At 42.4% G+C, this 23,706-nt stretch overlaps 1 protein-coding gene across 6 annotated transcripts in view; it reads left to right on the forward strand.

Moving 5' to 3' along the window:
* SLC25A26 (solute carrier family 25 member 26) overlaps positions 1-23,706 on the forward strand; it is a 151,561-nt gene that overhangs the window by 4,669 nt on the left and 123,186 nt on the right. For all 6 annotated transcript variants that reach the window (XM_073351041.1, XM_073351045.1, XM_073351040.1 and 3 more), the window contains exons 2-3: positions 6,439-6,595; positions 9,442-9,551. In XM_073351041.1, the coding sequence (XP_073207142.1) occupies positions 6,439-6,595; positions 9,442-9,551 (267 nt within the window). The remainder of the gene's footprint in view (positions 1-6,438; positions 6,596-9,441; positions 9,552-23,706) is intronic.

Genomic DNA, 23,706 nt, shown 5'->3' on the forward strand with positions numbered 1-23,706 from the left:
TAATCATCTTTTTAATGAGTATGTTTGTAATGAAAGACCTATTATTTATAATTTTATATTAGAAAGAGCCAGAACTCTCACTTGGTAAAGCTTTTAGAGTGGTGTCCATCTGTTCTTGAAGGAGGAGGATCAGAATGATGTTGGAAATAACAATGAGTGTCGCTAGTCTGTAATGTGGTGATGGAAGGTTGACAGGTGTTTGAGAATCAGTGGAGAGAATTACTCTGAGAAGCTACTGATCCTAAATACATTTTATCTAAAAAAAAAAAAAAAAAAAATGCTATTTGATTTCACTGTGTCTATTCAATCAAAATGCATGGCAGTTTCAACCTGAAAAATATATGGGGCAGTGGGGGAAGGGAAATAAATGTTGAAGAGCAGCTAACTTGTATCTTGAGAATTTTAATAAATAGTAAAAACAAAACCATTAGAATAGATCTTGTTAACAAGGATCTGTTACTCTATTTCTTCTTTCATGCTATGTACACAGCCTCTGTCGTTTGTGGCATAAGTTTGAACTACTCATCTAACACATCACTCAAAATGCAGGGAAGCATTTGTTAATGATGAATTTGAGCAACAGTGTTCAAACATGGCAGAGAAGGGCACTTGGCTAGCTTGTGGAGAATATGAAGAGAAAGGAATGCTTAATTTTTAGAGGTTTCAGAGTAACAGCCGTGTTAGTCTGTATTCGCAAAAAGAAAAGGAGTACTTGTGGCACCTTAGAGACTAACCAATTTATTTGAGCATGAGCTTTCGTGAGCTACAGCTCACTTCATCGATGCATCCGATGAAGTGAGCTGTAGCTCACGAAAGCTCATGCTCAAATAAATTGGTTAGTCTCTAAGGTGCCACAAATACTCCTTTTCTTTTTTTAATTTTTAAACTACCTTTTCTCTCATATTTTGAATTCCACTAGTGCAATGTAACAAACTAATGTTGTTCTCAAAGCCAGAAATCCTGGAGTTATCCTTGATTCAGAGCTTGCTTTCTTCCTTTTGCCTCACTTGTTTGTAACTCTCCTCTGGAAAATTTGGCTACCTTTGGCCTGTCCCTCCTAAATTTCTTATTCTTTCCCTATAGTCTCTGCCTGTTTTGACTATTGTGACTTCTTAAGTTCCTTCTTGCAAGACCTTAATTGCATCTCTTTGCTTCTCATGGGGCCAGATTTCCCAGTGTTCAACACCCACAATTGGGGCCAGATGCTCAAAAGAGCTCAGCACACAATGTGTAGAGGTCTCTTGAAAATCTGGCCCCTTATTTTGGTGCCTAAAAGGAGGCTGAGCGCTGTTGAAAATCTCTCCAAACCTATTCACTTTAGAGCCCTGAAATGTCCTTAGCTTCATCTTTGCTTTTCCATCCCCATCTCATCCTTGTGCCTTCCCCTCCATTCCCACAGCTAGGGATGGCATGTTCCTGCTCTTTGTTCACAAATGTGGGGGTGCAGTGGAGCAAGGATAGTGTGGACGAATGTAAAGGTGTAGCTGAATGACCCGAAGGAGTGAAATGTTATGAAGAGGCTTGTAGGTTTCAGTGCATGAGATGAGATCTGGATATGTAACATGGCTGGTTCTGGCGGCAGAATGTAAAGAGGAAAGGCCTTCTCTTCCTGTTCCATGTTCAATGGGAAGGTGGTTTCTAACCCTCAGAGGAGTCAGGTGCTCCCAATAGCAAGAATGAAGGCAAACAACCAAACTAGCATTAAAATGGAGTTTAATAAATTTAGAAATGAGATTATATGATGGAATTGCCTGCATCAGCAAAAGCCTGGATTCAGTGATCCAGGAAGTCCATGCCAGTCTCTTGCCGCTAATTCATATTGCACAACCATTTCTGCAATGTAGCTGATGTTACATTTTTATACACTCTTAATGGCTTTATGGACATGGACAAAAAAAAATTCAATCACAGATTAAGGGATATATAATTGTTGGGGCATTTGCTAACTGAATCTTCTCTCCAGCTTTTTAAAAGATTTTCTCTATTTATTTACTCCTAGAAGAATCATTTACAAGTGAACAGCTAAGAAAGTGAATGCTGCTCCTTCCACAAGTGTATAATAGATTATCACCCTGTATTTTGTCATCCATTTTCAAAAAATGTGCCTAGGGCCAGCTTTGTCCCTCCTGAATTGTGTATAGTTAAGTGGAGCTGCATGCCTGTGTGCAAGAGCAGAATTTGGCTCACACTTAAATATGCTCAGGTGACAGTTACCTATTACATGAAATATCATGGTTCAAAACATTTTGAATTCGATCCTGGTTTTGTTTAATCATGTTGCTGGATTTACAGTGTAACAGGTATATCGAGCTCCATGCAAAGTTTTTTTTTTTTTTTCTCTTCAGCTGCTCAGCTGATAATGGTAGTGCTGCTGACATGCAGTAGGGAATGGGCTGCTTAGTTGGCTTATTATCTAAAAATCATTACTGTTTGCTGCAGATGCAGTAAGCTCCCAGGTATTCTCACCATTCTAGAGGTACTCTATTAGCTCCTTCATGAATTTAAATGACATTTAAGATACAAATCCAAAGAAGCAATTAGTAAGTTTTGATTCATGTTTTACCAGCTGGCTAGATTAAATCTGATCAATTTTATTTTGGGCAGATAAGAATTCTGATGGAAGAAGAGTTAGAAAAATCAATGCACGCAAAATAGCCAAATAGATTAAAAGAGTAATTAACTTATTGATTAAAACTTTAACGGTAGATAGCAAATGCCTCTCTGAATCCTCTGTTAGGGTGGAACAGAAAACCAGTTGAGCACAGTATAATTGTACTTGAATTATCCAAGTAAAGATTCAGCAGTACCGTACATCCATGCTCACGTTTTCTCCTGCTGTTGTGTACAGGGTAGATATCAATATATGTGCTCCGTAGCCCAAATAACCAAAAAATGATGAAGGTGGATTCAAAGAATAAATTTAATACAGATTATTAGATATGTTAAAATGGCCAAGTTTTTTTTTTGGGGGGGGGGGTGGCGGTAAGGGGTAGTTGTATACCCATCCCTACCTTTATTTCATCTAGCTCTTACTTAGGTTTTGCAGGGGCCTTCGTCATGGATGCCATCTTGGTTTCTCCTGTTCTCTATGTGTGCCCACAGTTTAGTTAGACCAAAATCTTTGGATTAATATAGGTGTATCTGGGTGAAAACTAATGGCCTGTGTTATACAGGAGGTCAGTAGGGTTGCCAACTTCCTAATTCCAGAAAATTGAACATCCTTGCCCCGCCCACTGTCCTGCCCCTTCCCTGAGGCACCGCCCCCGCTCACTCCATCCCCTCTCCCTCTTCTCTTGCTCTCCCCCACCCTCTCTCATATGCTCATTTTCACTGCAGGGCCCAAACAGGCATATTTATTGTTTTGACAGATGTATTCTGCTCAGTTCAGGCTTTATTTGTTACAGGATGCTAGAGCTGTCAGCAAAATAGTCAAAAAGGGTAATTTTAAAAAAAAAAATGAAATTTCACAAAGGTTTTCATGATTCTTTTCCTCCCCTCTTAACATTTTTTGTAAACAGCTCCATGTTTTTTATTCACTGAAGTGATTGTAATTTTATGTGTGGAATTAGGACCACACATTATCAGAGCTGCAGTGAGTCCATTAAAGCCCACTCCTAAAGCTCAAATACAAAACTATAGAGCACAGCCACTAAAATGCACACCTGTCCAGATACCTATATAAATAAATCTGTAGAAACTGACTCCCACACTTACACGTGTATTCATGTGTACACATCTAGCATGCACTCACATATCTACTTCCACAGTATGTAATATTAAATTGTTTAGTGCCTAGAGACCCCAACTAAGATCAGGGTTCCAGGGTGGTAGGTGCTGGACATACACATAAAAAGAGAGAGTCTGCAACAAAGAATTTATAATGCACCTAGACAAAGGTGGGGGGATAAAGGTATGATACATCGGCTTTTCTGCAATTACTAGTCAGCAGCATTCACTTTTTAAGAAATAATATATTTTTTTAGCGTTCCCTCCTCTTTTAAAAACTTGTTATGAAATGAATACGCATATGTTTTATGTCATCAAGTTTTTTGTGCCCAAGCCAGCAAAAGGAATAAAAGTCAAAGAGTTAGGTTGCAAATTTTATTCACTCAGGTATACACACTCCCCTACACAAAGACATACAGTCTCTTACATACATACAATGCATGCATGCACGCACTTGCCTACACAGAGACAGTTTTTCATACACTTTTCCAGGGGCTGCCTAAATCACCTAGCCGGGAAGGGGAGGGTGGGCTGGAGAATAAAGATGGGGGTGAGGGGGGGTGGAAGAGAGAGGATGGGGAGGGAAAGAGGCCAAGGACGAGAGCAGGGTGGGGGTGAGAGGGGGGCAGTGAAGGAGAGAGGAGGGGGTGGGACAGATGTGGGGCAAATGGGTATGCAGGGGGAAGCAGAAGGCTACAGGAGCATGAGGATGTGGGGGGGCACAGGGGTGTATAGGGACATAATGGGAGAGCAGCGGTGTGTGGAGGTGAATGGGGTGTAGGGCTGTGGGGGGTGAGGGACATGGGGATGGCGGCTCTGACAGGTGGAGAGGATGGGTGGGAGAGCACTGTAAAGGGTACAGGGATGGGATGGGGGAAGGACGCAGCGAGGGGGAAAAGGGGGTGGGACGGGGAGGGATGCAGTGATGGAGGGGGGGTTGGAATGGGGAGGGATGCAGTGAGGGGGATGGGAATGCAGCCCCATTCCTAGTACTAGGGGAACTTCTGGGTGCCGGCGATCGGATGACAGACAGACCATGATTCGCCGCAGGGCATGCATTGCAGCTTGAGCCCAGTCACACGAGCAGCGTGAGAAGAGGCTGGGCAGCAGCGGGAGAGGTGCATGCCATGCAACCCCTCAAGAACCACCTGTTGACCACTCACAAGTCGCGCTAGTTCCTCCCCTGCCCTGACCCAGCCAATGGGAACTGCGCTGGGGGGCGGGGTGGCATGTGGACCCCCCTGACCACCCCTCAGGCTAGGAGCTGGACTTGCTGGCTGCTTTCTGACCCGGAAGCTGCACAGTGCAGTGGCCTAGCGGGGAGAACTGCCAGCCCCACTGTGTGGTGCGGCGGTGCTGCCAGCCAGTCAATGGCCGCTGACCGGAGCTGCCAGGATCGCTCTTTGATCACGTGTTCGGGTCCAAAACTGGACACCTGGTCACCCTCAAGGTCAGACTACATGGTCTGACAATCCCTTCTGGCCTTAAACTCTATGAATTGTGATTCCTCTTACAGGCCCTCTCTGTCCTATGTGAATTTTTTCCTGTTTGTGTATTTATTAGAACTGGTTTAAATCTTTTAATACTTTTTTTTTAGTATAAAATGAAAGTTTTCACCATATTGCTTTGAATTAAAGTATTCAGGATTTCCTCAAACTGGTAAAACCTTAACTGGGGTACTGGGTTGAGTACTGCATCACATTTTGGGAAAGTTGTAGACAAACTGGAGAAAGTCCAGAGGAGAGCAACAAAAATGATTAAAAGTCTAGGAGAAACAACCTCTGAGGAATGATTGAAAAAAAACAAAAACAAACTAGGTTTATTTAGTCTGGAGAAGAGATGACTGAGGGGGGACGTGGTACAGTCTTCAAGTAAAAGGTTCTTATAAAGAGGAAGGTGATAAATTATTCTCCGTAACCACTGAAGACAGGACAAGAAGCAATGGGCTTAAACTGCAGTAAGGGAGATTTAAGTTAGACATTAGGAAAAACTTCCTAACTGTCAGGATAGTTGAGCATTGGAAGAAATTAGGTAGGAAGGTTGTAGAATCTCTGTCATTGGATGTTTTTAAGGAACAGGTTAGACAAACCCCTATCAGGGATGGTCTAATACTTAGTCCTGCCACAGTTCAGGGGACTGGACTAGATGACCTATCGTTTTCCCGTACAGTCCTATGTTTCTGTGACTCTGTAAAACTTTTGGTTTAAAATGAATTTTTTCTGTTTTTGGCTGTCAAAATCAAGCAAAATTTAAATGAAAACCCCCACATTTTTTCCTCGGGAATAAAAATCTTTTTCTCAGTCAGTCCTAATATTTGCACAATAATTCCTGGCCCTGATGGACATACTGTGCTGTATCATTGCTAACTGGTATGTGTCACTATCTTAGAGCTTATTTGGGTGGCTCAGAGTTGTTGGAGCTGCTTTGCTTCCTTCATTCAATGCAAAACAGTGAGGCAAAACGAAAGAATGGTTAAAATGTTGCACTGTTCTTTTTGTATCCTATGCTGGTGCTGGACATCAACCTACACATGGTCACTTGTAGTTAAAAAGTAATTATTGGAGAAATCTGCCAATGAATGACAGAGCCACTCGCTTGCTGCAAATGGATAGATTCAATAATGTCCTTTAGGCAAGTCTCAGAGCAGCATGTGTGTAGGCAAGACTTGGTCTACATTGATGTTAATTCGCTTTGCTCCTGTTTATCTTGCAGGCTGGTGGGATAGCTGGTATGTGCGTTGATTTGATATTATTCCCTCTGGATACCATAAAAACCCGACTGCAGAGCCCCCAAGGATTTAAGAAGGCTGGTGGCTTTCGCGAAATCTACGCTGGTGTTCCTTCTGTTGCTGTAGGATCCTTTCCGAATGGTAAAAACTGTGTGGATTGTGTTTGTGTTAATCCCTGGTCTTCCTCTAGGGGGACGGCATAGTCAAGTGTGTGTAAAGGGTGATCCTGTCCTTTCTCTGCCAGGCTCCCATCCTGCTAGCAGCTCCACATAGGACTCCTGTTGAAGTTATGAGGTTTTGTGTGGGTGCAGCGTCCAGCTGGGTATGTGCACCATTGTAATGATGACCCCTAATGTAGGCTTGCTGCACTGTACCTGGAAAAAAATCACACCATTGCATGCCCCATTTTGCACAAGTGCAGTGTGCCAATATTAATGGATTGCACCAGTGCAACTAAATTGATGTAATCACAGTGGTGCAAAGTTATCTAATGTAGGGTTCCCAAAAGATAAATCCTTCTCTCTCTCTCTGATATATCTACAAATGCTAACTACTGGTGGTGCTGCTTTGTGTTTCACAATTCAGCTTCCTATGCACCATCATGGTGATGCCACCGTGTCCAGATACTCTTCTGGAAGTCTCAATGCCATTCTTTTCATCTTCTCTGCACTTAAAGATCCAATTTTTGGCTGTACACTGTGGAAACTCTTCCTCTCCCCTTCCATCTCTCTCTGCTGACCTTCAGACAACTAGCAGGACTTTTCATTGGTGGCACTTTCTCAACAGGAGCAGGTGCTCTTCAGCATTATTCCTAACGGCAAGGAGCTCCCTCCCTAGTACTCTATCATGGCTATATTAGTTGGAGAGGAAGGATGGTCCAGTGGTTAGGGTGGGATTCTGGAGACCTGGGTTCAATTCCTTGCTCTGTGACAGGCTTCCTTTCTGTGACCTACAGCTGGTCACTTAGTCTTCTCAGTCCCCCATCTGTAAAATCCGGATCTAGCACTGCTCTATTTCACAGGGGTACTGTGAGGATAAATCCGATAAAGGTTGCGGAGTGCTCACGTACTGCAGCAGTGGGGACATGTAAATACCATAGACCAGGGGTTCTCAACCTTTTTCTTTCTGAGCCCTCCCCAACATGCTATAAAAACTCCACAGCCCACCTGTGCCACAATAGCTGGTTTTCTGCTTATAAAAGCCAGGGGCGGCGTTAGGGGGTAGCAAGCAGGGCAGCTGCCTGGGGCCCGTGCCACAGGGGCCCCCACAAAGCTATATGGCCTAAGCTTCAGCTTCAGCACCAGGTGGTGGGGCTCAGGGCCCTGGGCTTCGGCTTTCTGCCCTGTTCCCCAGTGAGTCTAACATTGGCCCTGTTTGGCAGATCCCCTGAAACCTGCTCACAGTCCCCCAGGAACCCCGAACCCAGTTGAGAACCACTGTCATAGACAGACGGACAACCCCTGTTCCTTTGTTGCATCTCCCTTTTCATGGCCATCTGTTGCCACTTCCTTTCTGTTTCCAGCAGCACCCACAATATGCTAAGCATTGTCCAAATATAAAAGATGGCACAGTCCCCATCCTGGAGACTCTTGCCTTTAAATCCTGGCCATGTCTGACTGCAGTGATCATGAATATGAACGTTCCAAGGATGTCTTGTGCATGTGCTCCCCTCTGGTCTTTAAGAGCCAAATTCTAGCAGGGAATGTTCTTTTTTTTTTTTTTTTTTTTTTTCTGGGGGGAGAAATACATAATTATAAGTCATTTAGGAACTGAGGGAAGCTTTGAGGAGGCCTTTTGAAATTGGCTGTGTCTTTCAGAAACAAAGCAAAATAGTTCTAGTGTCTGAAGAAAAATGTTTGCAATTCCTGAGATCTGTTTACTCTCTTCCTCTTTGCAAAATGAAGTCCAGCTAGGCTGTCACGTTTGTAAATGTTAAGTTCACAGACCAATCCACTGACACCTTCAAATGTTCCATGTCCTTCAAAAGATGATATAAAAATTTTCTGTCCTTTATCTTTTCCGCTTTCGTTATCTCCTTTTGAGGCGATAAGCATCTTTTGATTAACTGCAGAAGGCAATACACGCAGCCCCTTTGCACAATTAAATACTGTTCCCCCGTGAGAGATGTCAGCTTTTTCAGGATTTGCATCTCTAACATCTGAGCTGGGATTTATCTCTTGCTGCTGTGTAAAAGCAAAAACTTAAATTATCTTGAAGAATACGAGTAACCCTTAATGTGCTAGGAAGCAAATGCAAGACACCTGTTAGTATGGAAAAACTGTTGCCACTTCAGTGCCGGGTTTGCCCTTCTTCCCTTTTCTAATTGGTACACTTGGCTTGGCTTTCTGTGTTATGAGATTAGGTCTATTACAAAATAAAACTGTTCCTTGCCCATTGGATTACAGTGTAATGAATGTTTCAAGCTCTCAGGACGATTTCATTTTCTTTCTCTCAAATGAATCGCTGCTGCTTCTGGAGCTAAACTGTAAAACAGGAGGCAGATTCTAGCCAGGAAGATGCCGCAATCAGATTTAAATGTTAGTAATGTTACTGAAGCAGTTGTTTCCTTAAAGGAGCTGATTTGTAATATCAATTGACCATTGTACAATAAAGTACAGCCCCACCTACAGTATTCTAGGACAAAAAAGAAAAAGAAAAAGTTAAGACATGATTTTCTAAAAACTTCCAATTAGTCAGAGATACTATTTAGCCTTTTTGCTTTTAAAATACTGTAATTGTAAACATGGATTGAAGCCCTCGGCCCATTGAAGTCAAAGGGAGTTTTGACCATGAGTGAATGAGTATTGACCATGGAACTATGTTGGTAAGAAGGGTAGTACTGTTTTGGGGAATGTCTTGTCTCTGGATTAGAGCATGTGGCTATTTTCTGGATTATAACGTAAACTAGATTTGTTTGGATTATAACATCAATCTGCTAATGCAGCTATAGAGATAGTTTGATGACTGAACTTTTTTTAAAATTTCAGCTGCTGCCTTTTTTGTCACCTATGAATTTGTGAAGTCTGTGTTGGCTACTGTCACCCCTCTGTATCTGAGTCCCGTAACACACATGGCGGCTGCCTCCTCTGGAGAAGTAGTAAGTAACAGCTCTGTTTAGTGCACATTCCTAGCAAGAAGAGAAGAAAAAAAATGGAAGTCTTATGAGAACTGAATTTTAGTGGGAACCTTTTACTTGTTGATTGTTGAGCAGCAGGTTTAACAACCCTGGTCTTTACAAAGCATTGGTTGCAAAAATAGTTTACCGACATGTTTTCTAGAAACTTCTGGGGGTTTGTTTTGTTTTAAATGAAGCGTTGACATTGAGTAACAGTCTGGAAGCATAATGTAGCAAAATCTCATTCTGTGGGCAAGTTAGTGATAGGAAGGTATGGTTGTCCTTTGATTCATGAAAAATCCACAGAATCATTATTTCAGAGGTTCACCCTCTGGGGCATGGCAGTGGGGACTTGCTGTTCTTCCCATGCACCTCCAGCTCCCAGTTTCAGGTCCACCAGTTGAAGCTTTGATAATACAGTGTCATCGGAAGTGGGTTGAGTTGGGTATCCTTCAAAAGACTTTCCTATCACTTACTTACCCATGGAATGAGATTTTGCTACATTGTGCTTCCAGACTGTTACTCCCAGGAACACAGTGGTACCAAACATGACACCACTAGAACTATGTAGCTATGTAGTCGAGAAAAAGTTTAAAAATCACAGTGCAAGATCGGTCCCTTGTGCATTGCATGTCCAATACCCAAATACCACCTGCTGCAGTAGGCTAATTGTGAAATACCTGGGGGACAGTTCTGATAGATGAATGTGTTTAGGTTGGGATTTCAATGGACCCTAATAGAGCTAGGCATCTAACTCCCATTGACTTTCAATGGGGTTCGGTCTCCTAACTCCCCTCCTTTGGGCTCCTGTGAGAACCCTAGTCATAATGTCCTTACGTTATTTCAGCTCTGATTTACTCACTTCAGTGATGTTTTCTAAACTGTTCCATTTAAAAAAAAAAATCTTGTGAAAATGGTCATGTCTGTGGCAATAAAATTACTTATTTCAGCTGTTTTATAATGAAAGATTTTGGAATTCATTGGGTAAATGGCAAAGATTTCTGTAGCTCACTGGGGAGACATGCTTGTTCTCTAGTGTCAAGGAAAGGGCAAAACTGAATGGTCACTGAAGAATTATTCCTATCCAGAAGAAATTCAAGACACACACTGAAAGCTGATTGCTCTTCTTTCCAGTTCTTTCACCCACATCCAGAGTTTTCTGTGAGGCAGTTTCACTATTAGTAATGGGTGTGTGAAAATGAGTAGATCCAAGGATTTATCAACTACATACATATCCAGTTATCCTGTCTCTCACTGGTAATGTTATGTTGTGATATGGTCTGATACCTTTCATTAGTTCACTTTTTATTTATCATAGCTCCTAGGAGCCCCAGTAATGGGTCAGTACCCCATTGTACTAGGCACTGTACACATGACATTCCCTGCCCCAAAGAGCTTCCAAAAGTATAAGGCAAAAGACAACACATGGATACACAAGCAGATGGGAGTACAGGGAAACTGAGATAGTCTTGGCCAGTATGATAGGCTGTACATGCCCTGGGGCATGTCTTATATTTTAATTGCTGTAAAGTAGAATGTTCTCTCTCAGAAATCGAGAGTTTTGCAATTCAGCCACTTGAAAAAAGGGGCCAAAGAAAAAACTAGTCTGAGATTTCAAATGCTGAGGTCACTGTGGTGTGCAAAATCTTTTTTTTAATATGTCCAATTTTGGATGGTTGTATAAAGCTGTCCGTATTCAGTAGCTATGGTAACTTTTACCCTGGAGGCATTTTCTGGTAGATGTGTAGTTTAAGTCTGTAAATGAGACCAGAGTGGTAAAAATATATTTCTCACTATTTTTCATTATATGACATTTTTATTAGGGAAAAACAATTTAAAAATCATAAAATGGAGGGTAATGTTCTTAGTGTTGGAAAATATAAACAATCTAAACCTTGTTAGATTAGATTTCTTGCATTACAGAGTTTTCAGACCTGAATGGACTTGAAAAGTCACTGTATCAATTATATTAACTGAACTCATTCAGCTATGCTATTTGCACACACCCTCCCCTTCTGTCTGAGGGTACATCTATGCTGCACCCCCCGCCCCCAGAGCCCTAGTTCTGAAACTCAGTGAGATGGGAGGGTCTCCGAGCTTGATCCTGAAAATCTACACTGCCCTGTAGCGCAAGCCTGAGTCAGTTGACCCATTTTCTGAGACTCTCTGACGCAGGTGGTGCACATTGTGAAAACATCATCCCTACTATACATATAAAATGATGGGGTCTAAGTTAGCTGTTATCACTCAAGAAAGAGATCTGGGAGTCATTGTGGATAGTTCTCTGAAAACATCCACCCAGTGTGCAGCAGCAGTCAAAAAAGCGAACAGAATGTTGGGAATCGTTAAGAAAGGGATAGATAAGACAGAAAATATCATATTGCCTCTCTATGAATCCATGGCACCTCCTCATCTTGAGTATTGCATGCAGATATGGTCGCCCCAACTCCAAAAAGATATATTGGGAAACGTTCAGAACAGGGCAACAAAAATGATGAGGGGTATGGAACAGCTCCCATATGAGGAGAGATTAATAAGACTGGGACTTTTCAGCTTGGAAAAGAGATGATTAAGGGGGGATATGATGGAGGTCTATAAAATCATGACTATTGTGGAGAAAGTAAATAAGGAAGTGTTATTTACTCCTCATAACACAAGAACTAGGGGTCACCAAATGAAATTAATAGGCAGCAGGTTTAAAACAAACAAAAGGAAGTATGTCTTCACACAATGCACAGTCAACCTGTGGAACTCCTTGCAAGAGGATGTTGTGAAGGCCAAGACTAACAGGATTAAAGAATGAGCTAGATAAATTCATGGACGATAGGTCCATCAATGGCTATTAGCCAGGATGGGCAGGGATGGTGTCCCTAACCTCTGTTTGCCAGAAGCTGGGAATGGGCGACAGGGGATGGATCACTTGATGATTACGTATTCTGCTCGTTCCCTCTGGGGCACCTGGCATTGGCCACTGTTGGAAGACCGGATACTGGGTTAAATGGACCTTTGGTCTGAGCCAGTATGGCCGTTCTTATGTGTTTGAATTGTTGATGTAACCTTAGAAGCAAGTGATCTCATGTGGAAGGAGGGGAAGTCTGTCCGAACTTTTGTCCACCTCAGTGTTTGTATATAAACTTTTAACTATACATTGAAGCTAACTTCAGCTCTCTTTTGCAATGAGCAGTCTCAGGCTCATCATAAGTGTGGTGGTGGCAGCAGCTTGTGTTTTTAATGCTTTCTTTTTCTACAGAACTTGCCCTGAAATATGGCACGTAATTCCATTTTCCGAGCTCAAAAGGGACTGTCATGGTAGTAGCCAGCCAGCTATTTTAGGACTGGCTCCAAAGAGATGCTGAGCAATTGCAAATATCAGGCCCTTATTTTCCAGGTGGCTGATGGCTATGTGTGCTGATTGAGTACTGGGACTTAATTTGAAGCTGCAGAATGTGAGTGGCTAGGTGTATTAGATTGTGGTCTTCCTTGTCTGGCACAGGCTGTTCCAAGAAAATGGATTTAGTCCTACTTTTTAGATCATTTGATTTCATGTCAACTGTTAAGAAGAGAAGCGGTATCCCAGCTAAAGTCCTACTGGTCTTCAGTCCCACAAGCCTACTGTGGGAGGCAGCGTGGCCTAGTGTGTAGATCACTGGAGTAGGATGCTGGAGATCTGGATTCTGTTCCTGGCTTGGCCATTGGTCTGCTGGGTGATCTTGGGCAAGTCACTTCACCTCCCTGAGCTTCAGTTTCCTCATTTGTAAAATGGGGCTGATGATACTGACCTGCTATATAAGAGCTGGGTGGTATTATTAGAAGACATGTCTCTTCCCCTACTGGCCCGTCGAAGCATGTCACACTCAACTTTCATTAAGGCAAGCTAGATTTTTTTGTTGTGGTTGTGCTGCTGATGGGACAAGCTTGGGTTGTAGGCAGGCTAAGTGTGTGACACCATGCCTGCACCTCAGTGAGCCTTTTGCGCACCAGAGTACTCTCCCTGACTCAACATCCCGACTCTTGTCTAAGTCTGAATGTTAAATTTGCACTCCTTTCCCTGAATGCCGCTACAGGGACAGTCCTCTTTTTGCTTCCGTGCACGCTCAAGTCCAAGGCCATTGCTAGGGAAAAGCTTGTTGGTGTTTCTGGGTGTGGCAGAATGTGGCTCTTTGTAAGCTCAAAAGCTTGTCTCTCTCACCAACAGAAGTTGGTCCAATAAAAGATATTACCTCACCCACCTTGTCTCTTTAGTTATGTTCAAAGCATTCTTTGATTACATGCTGCTAAGTCTGGTTTAGGTCCTGGTCATTCCAGGATCTACATCAGTGAAGTGGATGTAAGTGAAGCACATTGGCTAACCTGTGGGTTTTTTTTTGTTGTGGTTTTTTTTTTTTTGGCTTGCAGCTTAGCAGGATACAGGAAATATGCGTCATTCCAGATCCCCAATGATCACACCTCCGCATCATGTTGGTTTTGGGGCTTGCCTTTTCTTTTGCAGGATTGCCATTCAGTGTGGGTTGGTCATGAAAAGATTTCCATTTCAAAAGGTTTTATGATCGCAAGATGATGATGGTTATAAATTCATGTTGATAGAGTTGTTTAAAACCAATCCATTTTGGGTTGGTAAGAGCCAGTAGCAAAGATGTGCTCTCTTCTGCGGTGCCCCCGCCCCCCATAGTCTGTGCATTCATATTCAGGGAACAACTTCCCCAAAAAGTAGTTTGTCACATTGAAGAAAAGGCTTTCTTGCTTTTATAAATCAGCTGTCCCAGCAGATGTACCAGGAAATAGAGTGACACGACAGGGAAGGGCAACTGACCGGTGTTTAACTTCATATATCAAATGATGCATGATTTTCAGCGACTGAAAATGCTTTCCTGCCTGAATCTTCTCATAGTTCTAAGTGTTGTAGTGAGCTTTATGAAACTTCTGTTCTGCATTTATGGATACTCTGGTATTCTTTTCATAAGTACTGAACAGATGTCACAATTCAAATACTCTTATCTAAACCTGGAGTGACTTGGTCCAAAACTGTGTACTGTATCAGTACATACAGTTTTAATTGTTTCATGGCAAATACTTTTGGGTAAACTCTGGTGCTTTGGCTCAATTTTCAGAGATGAAGCTAATGAGCACCTCTGACAACTCTGATTTGCTCGGAGCTACAAAAATTGGTAGTCCCCTATCGTGCTTTTCACTTTATTGACCACAAGTACTGGTGTAATACTCCCTCATTGTCTGTTTGAACTCTGTGATAATACAGCAGACATGGAGTATAGGCAGTGCCTTTTTTCAGTTCATGTTACTTTCCCCTCACCTGTCTTTTGAAAGCGTTGCTGCTTCTCTCCAGGACATTAAAATGTCTAATCACTTTTAACTCCCGATCTTGTGTTCCATCAAGTGTCTTCTAAACAAATATCCAGTTAAATGATATGAGCTTGCCTTATCTGTGTTTACACAGCATCTTTGAGCCCTACTTCTCACTGAAGCTTTTGGGTATCATGTTGAAATAAACCATCTTGAAAGAAAAATGTCTGGGTGTTTTGGTGGCTTACATGGCTGCTAACTTGGTTAGCTACACATATCCTGTAGTAGTCCATTAAATTCCATGGTCTATAGTAGAATAGTGTCTTAGGAGAGGCAGTGTGCTTAGTGGATAGAGCACTGGACTGGACTCAGACTTTTCTCGCTTCTGCTTTTATCTCTGATATTAGCCTACTGGGTGACCTTGGGCAAGTCAATTCATCTACCCGTACCTCAATTTCTCCATGTGTAAAATGGGGATGATGACACTTTGTAAAGCACTTTGAGGTCTACTGTTGAAATGTGCTATACAGAAGCCCCCACCTCACCACCCTGCTGCAAGGCAGAGGTCCCAAGTGCCCCTCCCCCCCCCCTAAGTCTGGTAGGTGCAGAATGCGGGGGGACGTGGGGGTCTCCGCAAGCCGCACTTTAACTATAAAAGAGCCGCATGCGGCTCCCGAGCCACAGTTTGGCCACTCTTGCCATAGATTCATCAAGTACTGACCTTAGCTCTGGCAGTGGCCAGCTCCTGATAATTTAGAGGAGGCCAAAAACTCTTTGCAATATGCCTAAACAGCTTGTAACATGCTGTAGGTAATAGGGGTTGGAAAAGAACTGTTCTTAAAGTGGTCAGGCATTAAGCTAGTCCAATGTCTGTCTAATCTAGCCTTTGGCTTTCATGTCTGTAAATGCTTTAAGTGGCCACTCACGCCTTTCTAACATCCAGCAGGTCCACTGGTTAACCCCCTTACAAGTACATTCCACAGGCGGATTGTAGGTTGCATAAAGAATTACTTCCTTGGGTATCTCAGATTGACTGCAGCTTTAAGTAAATCTCAGGCTTAATCTGCAAACCCTTAGTGATACAGTCAGGAGAGCAAGGCTGCTTTGTGTTACCTAGACGGTCGTGTTCCCCACCTGCGCAGGGCAGGGTGCCCAGTAAGATTCCCCGACTTCTAATGTGTTTGTCCCATTCTACCAGCCCAGTGTCTCAGGCAGGGACTTTTGACTAGGTGTTCTGCTCTGGTTAACATAGAGCATTACATTACTGTCCCCACGAAGCCCTGCCCGCTTCCCACCCTTAGCTTTGGAGCAGGGCACTACAAGACGGAGCAGGGGGATACTTGTCATCTCCTGGAGCAAAGATGTTGTGTCATATTCCGCTTTCCTCCTCCCCACATCTAATCTGCCTCCCAGTGAGGCTTCTATTTGTTGAGGTCTTCCCCTTCCCCTGGTTAAACTTGATCCCTCTTTCTGTCTTCCCCCTCTCCATCGCACCTGCCTTTGTGCTTACACAGTACAGTGCTTCCTTGTCTAATTGGCCTGTCCGGACCTAGCCATGAATCAGTCCCAAACCGTTTACGGAATGACTGATCCAAGCTATTTTCACTCTGATGCTGGAAAGTGCAGTAGCTTTCTAGCAGAGGTAGTGCCAACTGACTGTTTCACAGGAGAAAGCGCGTAGCCCCGTCTGCCTCTTTGCATTTGTATTTGACCCTTGGGCTTTAATTGTTGGCACCTGGGCATTTTTTTAAACCTTAGAAACCAAACTGTTTTGACTGGATGTGATTTAGGGGGTATATGAAACTAACCTCATTGTCAGTGCCAGCATGTGTCGATGGTCTCACAGCTGCTTTGGCGTTGCAAGTGAAGGAAGAGATGGGAGGTAGCTGATTTAAGTTGTCTCCTTTACAGAGCTGCCATGTAACTTCCTCAGGCAGATTATCTTTGATCTTAATACCAGTCTCTGTGTTGTCAGCTCAGAAACTCTAAGCACAGGCATTGCTAGGAGTCAGTTTCCATAGGTATCCCACAAAACCCTTTGGGAATCCTTAAAAGGCACTCCCCCACCACTGCAATCTATAGCTCAACTACTGGTTGCCTGCTATCTAATTCATCGAACATCACACGCAAAAGAAAGAAACCTCCAAGTTTCTGAGCTATAAAACGTCCAGTTCCAGAATAAAATGAGGCAGAGTCCAACCCCAGGATGTATGATACCCATGTTAACCATGCTAACAAGAAGGAAAAGTTAGAGGAAAGCCTTACATCTTGAAAACAAAAGCACACTTAATTATCTGTGGGGATCCCATAAGAAAAACCTGACTAGAAAATTTAATCAACCGTGGTCAAAAGGAAGTCAGATGCAGGTGATACTTTGCAATTTTAGAGCCCCTTTGGTTTAAAGATCTGAATGTGCTTTGCAAGCACTAAGCATCACACCATGTGACAAGCAGGAAAATTGTCTCAATTTTCAGCTAGGTAAACGGAGACACAGTAAAGTTTAGGTAAGATGGGTGCTTGCTTCGCTCTGTAGTATGCTTGGTTCCTACTACCCTACAACAACAACAGAGGCATATTCACATCCAAGGCATCTTTCATATCATGGTTTTTTTTGTTTTTTAAAAAAATAACTTTTTTTAAAAAACAAAAAAACCACGGTCTGAAAGACAGCTATAGTGTTGAAAGAAGCACTTCTGAGCAAATAAGCTTCTGCTTTCCCCAGGCCTTTTTCTCTTACTGTGATGGAAAAACGGAGCCGTAAAATAATTGAGGTAGGGATTAGGAGATTTGGTACAGGAGACCACCTAATAAAAATGGCACAAATTGAGCTTCTCTCACTGTTGTCTCATATCAAATTTTATTTGATTGATTTTACTGTATTCCAAATTGCCAGCATAAGGGTGAAAGTTGTAATTATAGTTTTATTGATTAGTCATTAAGTTTCAATCAAGTTATAACTACAGAGAGTGGTTATTATTTTGCTAGTAGACTCTTTTTTGTCTGTCATCTTTCCTCCTCCTCCTCCTTTCCCCTTGCACACTTAAAATAATTGCTTTGATGTAACAAACTGCTTTTATAATGTGGATACTTACCTACCTAAAAGAGTGTGTTATAACAGCTGATTAGTGTTAGTAAAAGGCTTTGAGACCACTGGGTGAATGAATGTTAATATCTTATTCATATGCCATGCTACTAGATGTGAAAATAAGGTGATGGGAGGGAAGGAGGAGTCAAAGGCAGAACATGTTCCCTAAAATTATGATATAAAATTAAAAAGAATTAATGTTTGACAGCTTATTCTTGTTGGTTTTTAAAACTAAAACATTCCCCTGTAATATTTGCATCCTAAGCAAATGCAGCTGTGCAACAAACTAGACTAGAAACAGACCAGTTATACTGAGTGATGTGCAGAACCGAAAGGTAAACAGCATCCCTGAACAGTGTATTCATTTTCCTTTTTGATTCTAGGAACTGAGGGAGTTAAGCGCATCAGCGACCCCCCCCCCCCCCAAAAAAAAAGTGAGATGAAAAATGCAAATAAAATTGGACACTAGACACATTTTATATCATTAAAGTATAATAAAACTTTTCCACAATTGAATCTCACTTGAGAGGGGCTTCTGAATACGAATACAGTGATACAGGGCATACCTAACATTCAAGAAATCACTTACAAATGGACAGACAAACCACAAGGGGAAAGACATATTGCACACCACAATATCATCCCGAAGAAAGAAAGAGTTGCAGCAGTAGCATACGTAAATAGCCACAAAGCCTTCCTGCTGTCACCACTACCCGGTTCATCCAAAGAAGGGAGGTAGCAAACATTTTTATTGTACCCAGGGATCAGAATTCTTCTTCATCCTCTGCCTTAACATTGTCCCACATGTTTAGTCGTCATATGTCTTTACAAAGGGCTGCCAAAAGTGCTTGGAAAACATGAAATCATAAGTGGTGGAAAGGAAAACCAGATGTTTTAAAATTATTTCACTTTTAATCATCTAAGGTAGTGTCAGTAATGCGACCAGGGAACAGTATTTTAAAATGGACGGAGTCCATTTTAAACAGTCACACTGTGTTTATTATGAAACTTAACTTGATGGATTGATTAGCCCAGTCTTTTTGTCAGGTTTATAATGGTGACATATGCAGTAATTAGAGGAAAGTTGGGTAAGAGTACAAACATCCCTCCCACCCCAAACTTGCTGCAAACTTCATTTTATGGTCTGAAAGTCAGTTTATCCCAGTTTGACTGACAATGTTTCCTTTCAAAGATCCAATGCGCCTGGATTCAACATGGTGAATTTTACACCCTGCTGACTTTTCCACAGAGGTGAGAAAAAAGTCATTTGGATCTTTTCCTGGGGAAGCTAGCTGACAAACAGTCTTTTCCATGTAATATTTAGATATCGTTATGGTTACAACCTGGGTTTTGTGGGATAGTCAGTGAAACACTCTTGTAAATTCTGGTCCTTATTGGCAAACATCAGATCTGATCTTGTCTCTTCTTCCCTTTTGCGTCTTTGTTTTAGTCTGTGGTGGCTTTGCTTCTTTCTCTTCCTGTTCCCACTTTCAGAATCTAGCCAATAACTTGCTCCCGCATTTCGCAAGAGGATTTGTGTGTTGAGAAATGACGGGGAAAGAGCTCTCCTTGCCTCTTCTGCGGTAAGATCAAGAGGCTTTTTCAGTCTTGCTGGTGCACTTTGTCTTTCAGTGCTCTGAAGCTAGATCACTGCAGAATTCACTGGGCCACACCTATCCTCATGTAGACTTCCAGTGAGCTATAAGAACGGCCATCCTGAGTCAGACTAAAGGTCCATTTAGCCCAGTATCCTGTCTTCCAACAGTGGCCAATGCTAGGTGCCCCAGAGGGAACTGGCAGAACACGTAATCATCAAGTGATCCATCCCCTGTCATCCATTCCCAGCTTCTGGTAAACAAAGGCTAGGGACACCATCTCTGCCCATCCTGGCTAATAGCCATTGATGGACCTATCCTCCAGAAACTTATTTAGTTCTTTTTTTGAAGCTTGTTATAGTCCTTGCCTTCACAGCAATCTCTGGCAAAGAGTTCCACAGGTTGACTGACTGCGTTGTGTGAAGAAATACTTCTTTTTGTTTGTTTTAAACCTGCTGCCTATTAATTTCATTTGGTGACCTCTAGTTCTTGTGTTAGGAGGAGGAGTAAATAACACTATAGGACGTCTCCTCCCCAAAGCATTAAAACATCACCAGTGGCAGGTCTGGTGACGTATCTGTGGTGCTGCTGCAGGATAGAATGGGCTGCCTGCCCTCGCTCGAAGATAGGGACTGTAAAGAAGGGAGGAGGGTGAGGGGGAACAAGACCTGTTGCTTGCCCATGAAGAACAAAGAGTGGGAGCAAGCTCTGTGGCTGCCCTCTGAAAGCTAAGACTATCACACTTCCTCTAACTTGAAGGTGGAATGTGGGCTACTTAGGAAGAGGGGAAGTCAGAATTGTGTTCCCCACAAGCTCCTTTGGGGGTGAGGGTGTCAGACTGCTCCTTCTGAGGTCAGGAGTTTACATAGCGTCATTTAAAACCAACACTTTCAACAGAGCTGCACTCCGAGTTTTGGGTTCCTTCCAAATCCAGAACTAGAAGGATGTTGAACTCTCGTGGACTGAAATGCCCCCAAAAGTTTACTTTCCTTGTGGGATCAAGATGGCTAATTAACCTCTAATCTTTTCGTGCCCATAAATAAAGAACAGCAACAAAGAGATTTCAGCTCCATCCTCCAGTGGCAACTACATGGTATTTGACTCCCTTCCTTTTTTGGTTAAAGTACTGTGATGATCTGACACTACTCTCCAATGATCTCTGTGCTTAGGCACAGCAGGACAGTACCATATATTAGAATTCCAGTCTCCGAAGCACTTTCTGAGTGCACCTTATTGAGCAAAGATGAGTGAGTCATCTACATGTAAAAATATAACTCTGCAGGGATTGGGGACAAGGTGACACTCAGTTAGCACAGTGCAGACCAGATCTTTAAAGTTTTCAGGGGGGATTAGGTGAATTCAGGACCTCAGTTGGAGTGTACATAGGCCAATAATGAGTGCTTTTGAAATTTTCCCCTGTAATTAAATAGGTGTGAAGGAAAGTGGCTTGTATCCCTTCATTTCTGGCCCTTATATTCCAAGTTTCGTTCTCTTTTTTTAAAGCAACATGGTCTGTTATCTAAAAGTTAGCTCCAGACCTGGGTACAAGATGGTTTTTTTGCTAATCTTAAAACCAATAGAAAAGTTTGCATAACACTTTAGATTTCAGTTAAAACCATTGCTTTTAAACAAACGTTCCCCTGCAGTATCTGCCACCATGAGATTTATATAGCTCTTAAAGGTAGCACCTCACAGCCAACCAGACCAGGGCCCCACTCTGCTAGGCACTGTCTTTGCATAAAGTCAGTGACAGACCCTGGTTCCAAGAGCTTAATTTAAAATGAAAATGAAATTGATTATGGATGTATGTGAAACTAACTTCATTGTCTGTCATGAGGAATTTGAAAAGTAAACAGACAGCATTATCAAATAAGGGTCGGGATTTTTTCTGTATTAATATTCTAAGGTTTTAGTAACACAGATAAAGAAATTTTTTCAGATCATTTAAAATTGATCGTGTCCCTTTAATTTACTGACAATTCCCAGGGTGGTGTTGATAGTGTTAGGGCCTGATCGTGCGCGCACACACACACATGTGCGTGTGTGTGTACACACTACATTCAGATTGAGTATAAAATAATTTAAGCAGTTAGCAGCGGGACTTGCTGAGGCTGGCAAGACAAGCAGTGCTTGTGACTGTTGAAATGTATATTATCTTTTGAATTAATCATGGTAGGTTTTGAAATATTCATAATTTAATCTAGGTTAGCTCTGATCTACAAGTGCTGTAGTATTTTGCCAAGCCCTCATACTGAGTGTAATTGAGCAGTGGCATAAAGGCTGCTGAGAAGATGAAATTGCTGCCATTATGACCTAGTGGAGAAGACAGAGAAGAAGTATAGCTAGATAAGAAGGAAACTCAAATTAAAATTGCAGCCGGAAATTGCTTGTAAATAAAGATGAATGGAGGCAGAAATCCACAGACACTGCCAACAAATTCATCATACAATTAAAGGCTGAAACAGCAAATTAGGAACTGTCAGCCACCTAACCAGCCACTCACACAGTGTCTCTTGTGTGCTGCCTTATACACACGCATGCCCTCTTTCTCTTCTTCAGCTACATTTTTGAGTTCCATCAGTTGGTGAATCTATTCAATGCATGCCTTTAAAATGACAAAGCTACCTTCTTGGTTTTGCAGCTTGGTACCTGCTTCATCTGAACTTGCATTCTTTCACTCATTAATATTTATTATTAATAATTATTATTTGTATTGTTTGTAGAACCTAGAAGCCTTAGTTGTGGGCCATGGGGGCAGATCTTCAACTGAAGTGAGTTATCCTACCTCCATTGACTTCAGTGCAGCTGGGACAAGTTTACTCCAGCTAAGAATCTGCCCTTAATTTTTAAAGGAAAGAAGACTGTAGGAAGGAGGAGGGGATCAAAAATCCATATTAAGAGGAAATGGTTCAGCAAACTTTAACTCAGATGAAATTTCCACAGTATGGGGCCAATCCTACCCACAAGTTTCTGAGCAGATTTTAAAACGCTAACAATTTATTCAACATGAAATGAAGAAGAATTCAGAAAACAGCTTGTATTCTCATAATCTTTCACTTGACTAGAGTCTCAGTAACTTTTGTCCTCCTGTAACATCATTTTACCCCATGCTGCTGGGAGATTGTTTTATGTTGGATAGGACGTGTCGTTACTTTTGGAAGCGAGTTTTTGCTGAAAGAATATTATTTCTGGCTCATGGAGTTATTTTTAAAACTAAAAATATCAATTTAATGGACTCGCATGAAGCAAAAGCCACCAAGATAGGTTGCACCACACAGAAATTGGTCTTTAACAGTTGGACTCGGGGTCTAATTCACATTTACCCTGAGGTCCCTTTACACTGTTAATGGCGGCTGCACACAAACATAGTTAAAGCAATGAGGCAGCGGTCTAGCATAACAAGGGTGAGTGCTTGGAGTAAGTACAATACACTAAGACTGGAGTTTTCAAAGTTATTTAGCTATCTAATTTGCCATTGAAGGGTTTAATTGAACACTTTCACCTTGGCACTGAAGAAAATTTCCAAAGGCGTAGGACCTTTGGGCCATCCCTAAATGTTAGCCAGCGTAGGCATGGGCAAGAGTTAGGTGGCCAACAGTTACTTCAGACTGGATAGGGGAGCACCCCCCAAGAATTAGGCAAGTGAAAGTTAGGCTTGGTCTGGGTGCAACCAACTTACGAGGGAGAAATGCCAGTTGGCTCAAGATCAGCTTCCCATTGGAAACTGCAGCTTAGTTCCAAAAGGGATAGCAGCTGGGAGAGGAAGTCCAGTGACAAAAGCGATGCCGGATGGGTGCAGTGGGCTAGTTCAGTGCTGGGCAGCTGGGGAGACAGGTTGAAGGGGATGCTGGAGGATAGGTGGGTGGGGTGCTGGTGGTGTCGGGAGACAGGAGTGTGGGATGCTTTGGCATGACAGGTTAGGGAGTAGTTGGGTCACGGATCCTTTATTGGCAAGTCAGGCACTTGGCAAAGCCATTTTGGAAATTCCAGCCAGAGTCTCCTTAAAGATGGTAAGGAGGGAACTTGGAAGCATTGGTGCTGCCTTCCCTGAGGGGCAGCAGGCTGTTTCATTCCGCGCACGTTATTGCTCTGAACATTATAGCCCACGGAACATTCCATTTCTAAAACCCCACAGAGAGTTGAGATCCAAAGTACCTTG

The sequence above is a fragment of the Lepidochelys kempii genome, chromosome 7, assembly GCF_965140285.1.
Source record: "Lepidochelys kempii isolate rLepKem1 chromosome 7, rLepKem1.hap1, whole genome shotgun sequence".
Lineage (NCBI taxonomy): Eukaryota > Metazoa > Chordata > Testudines > Cheloniidae > Lepidochelys > Lepidochelys kempii.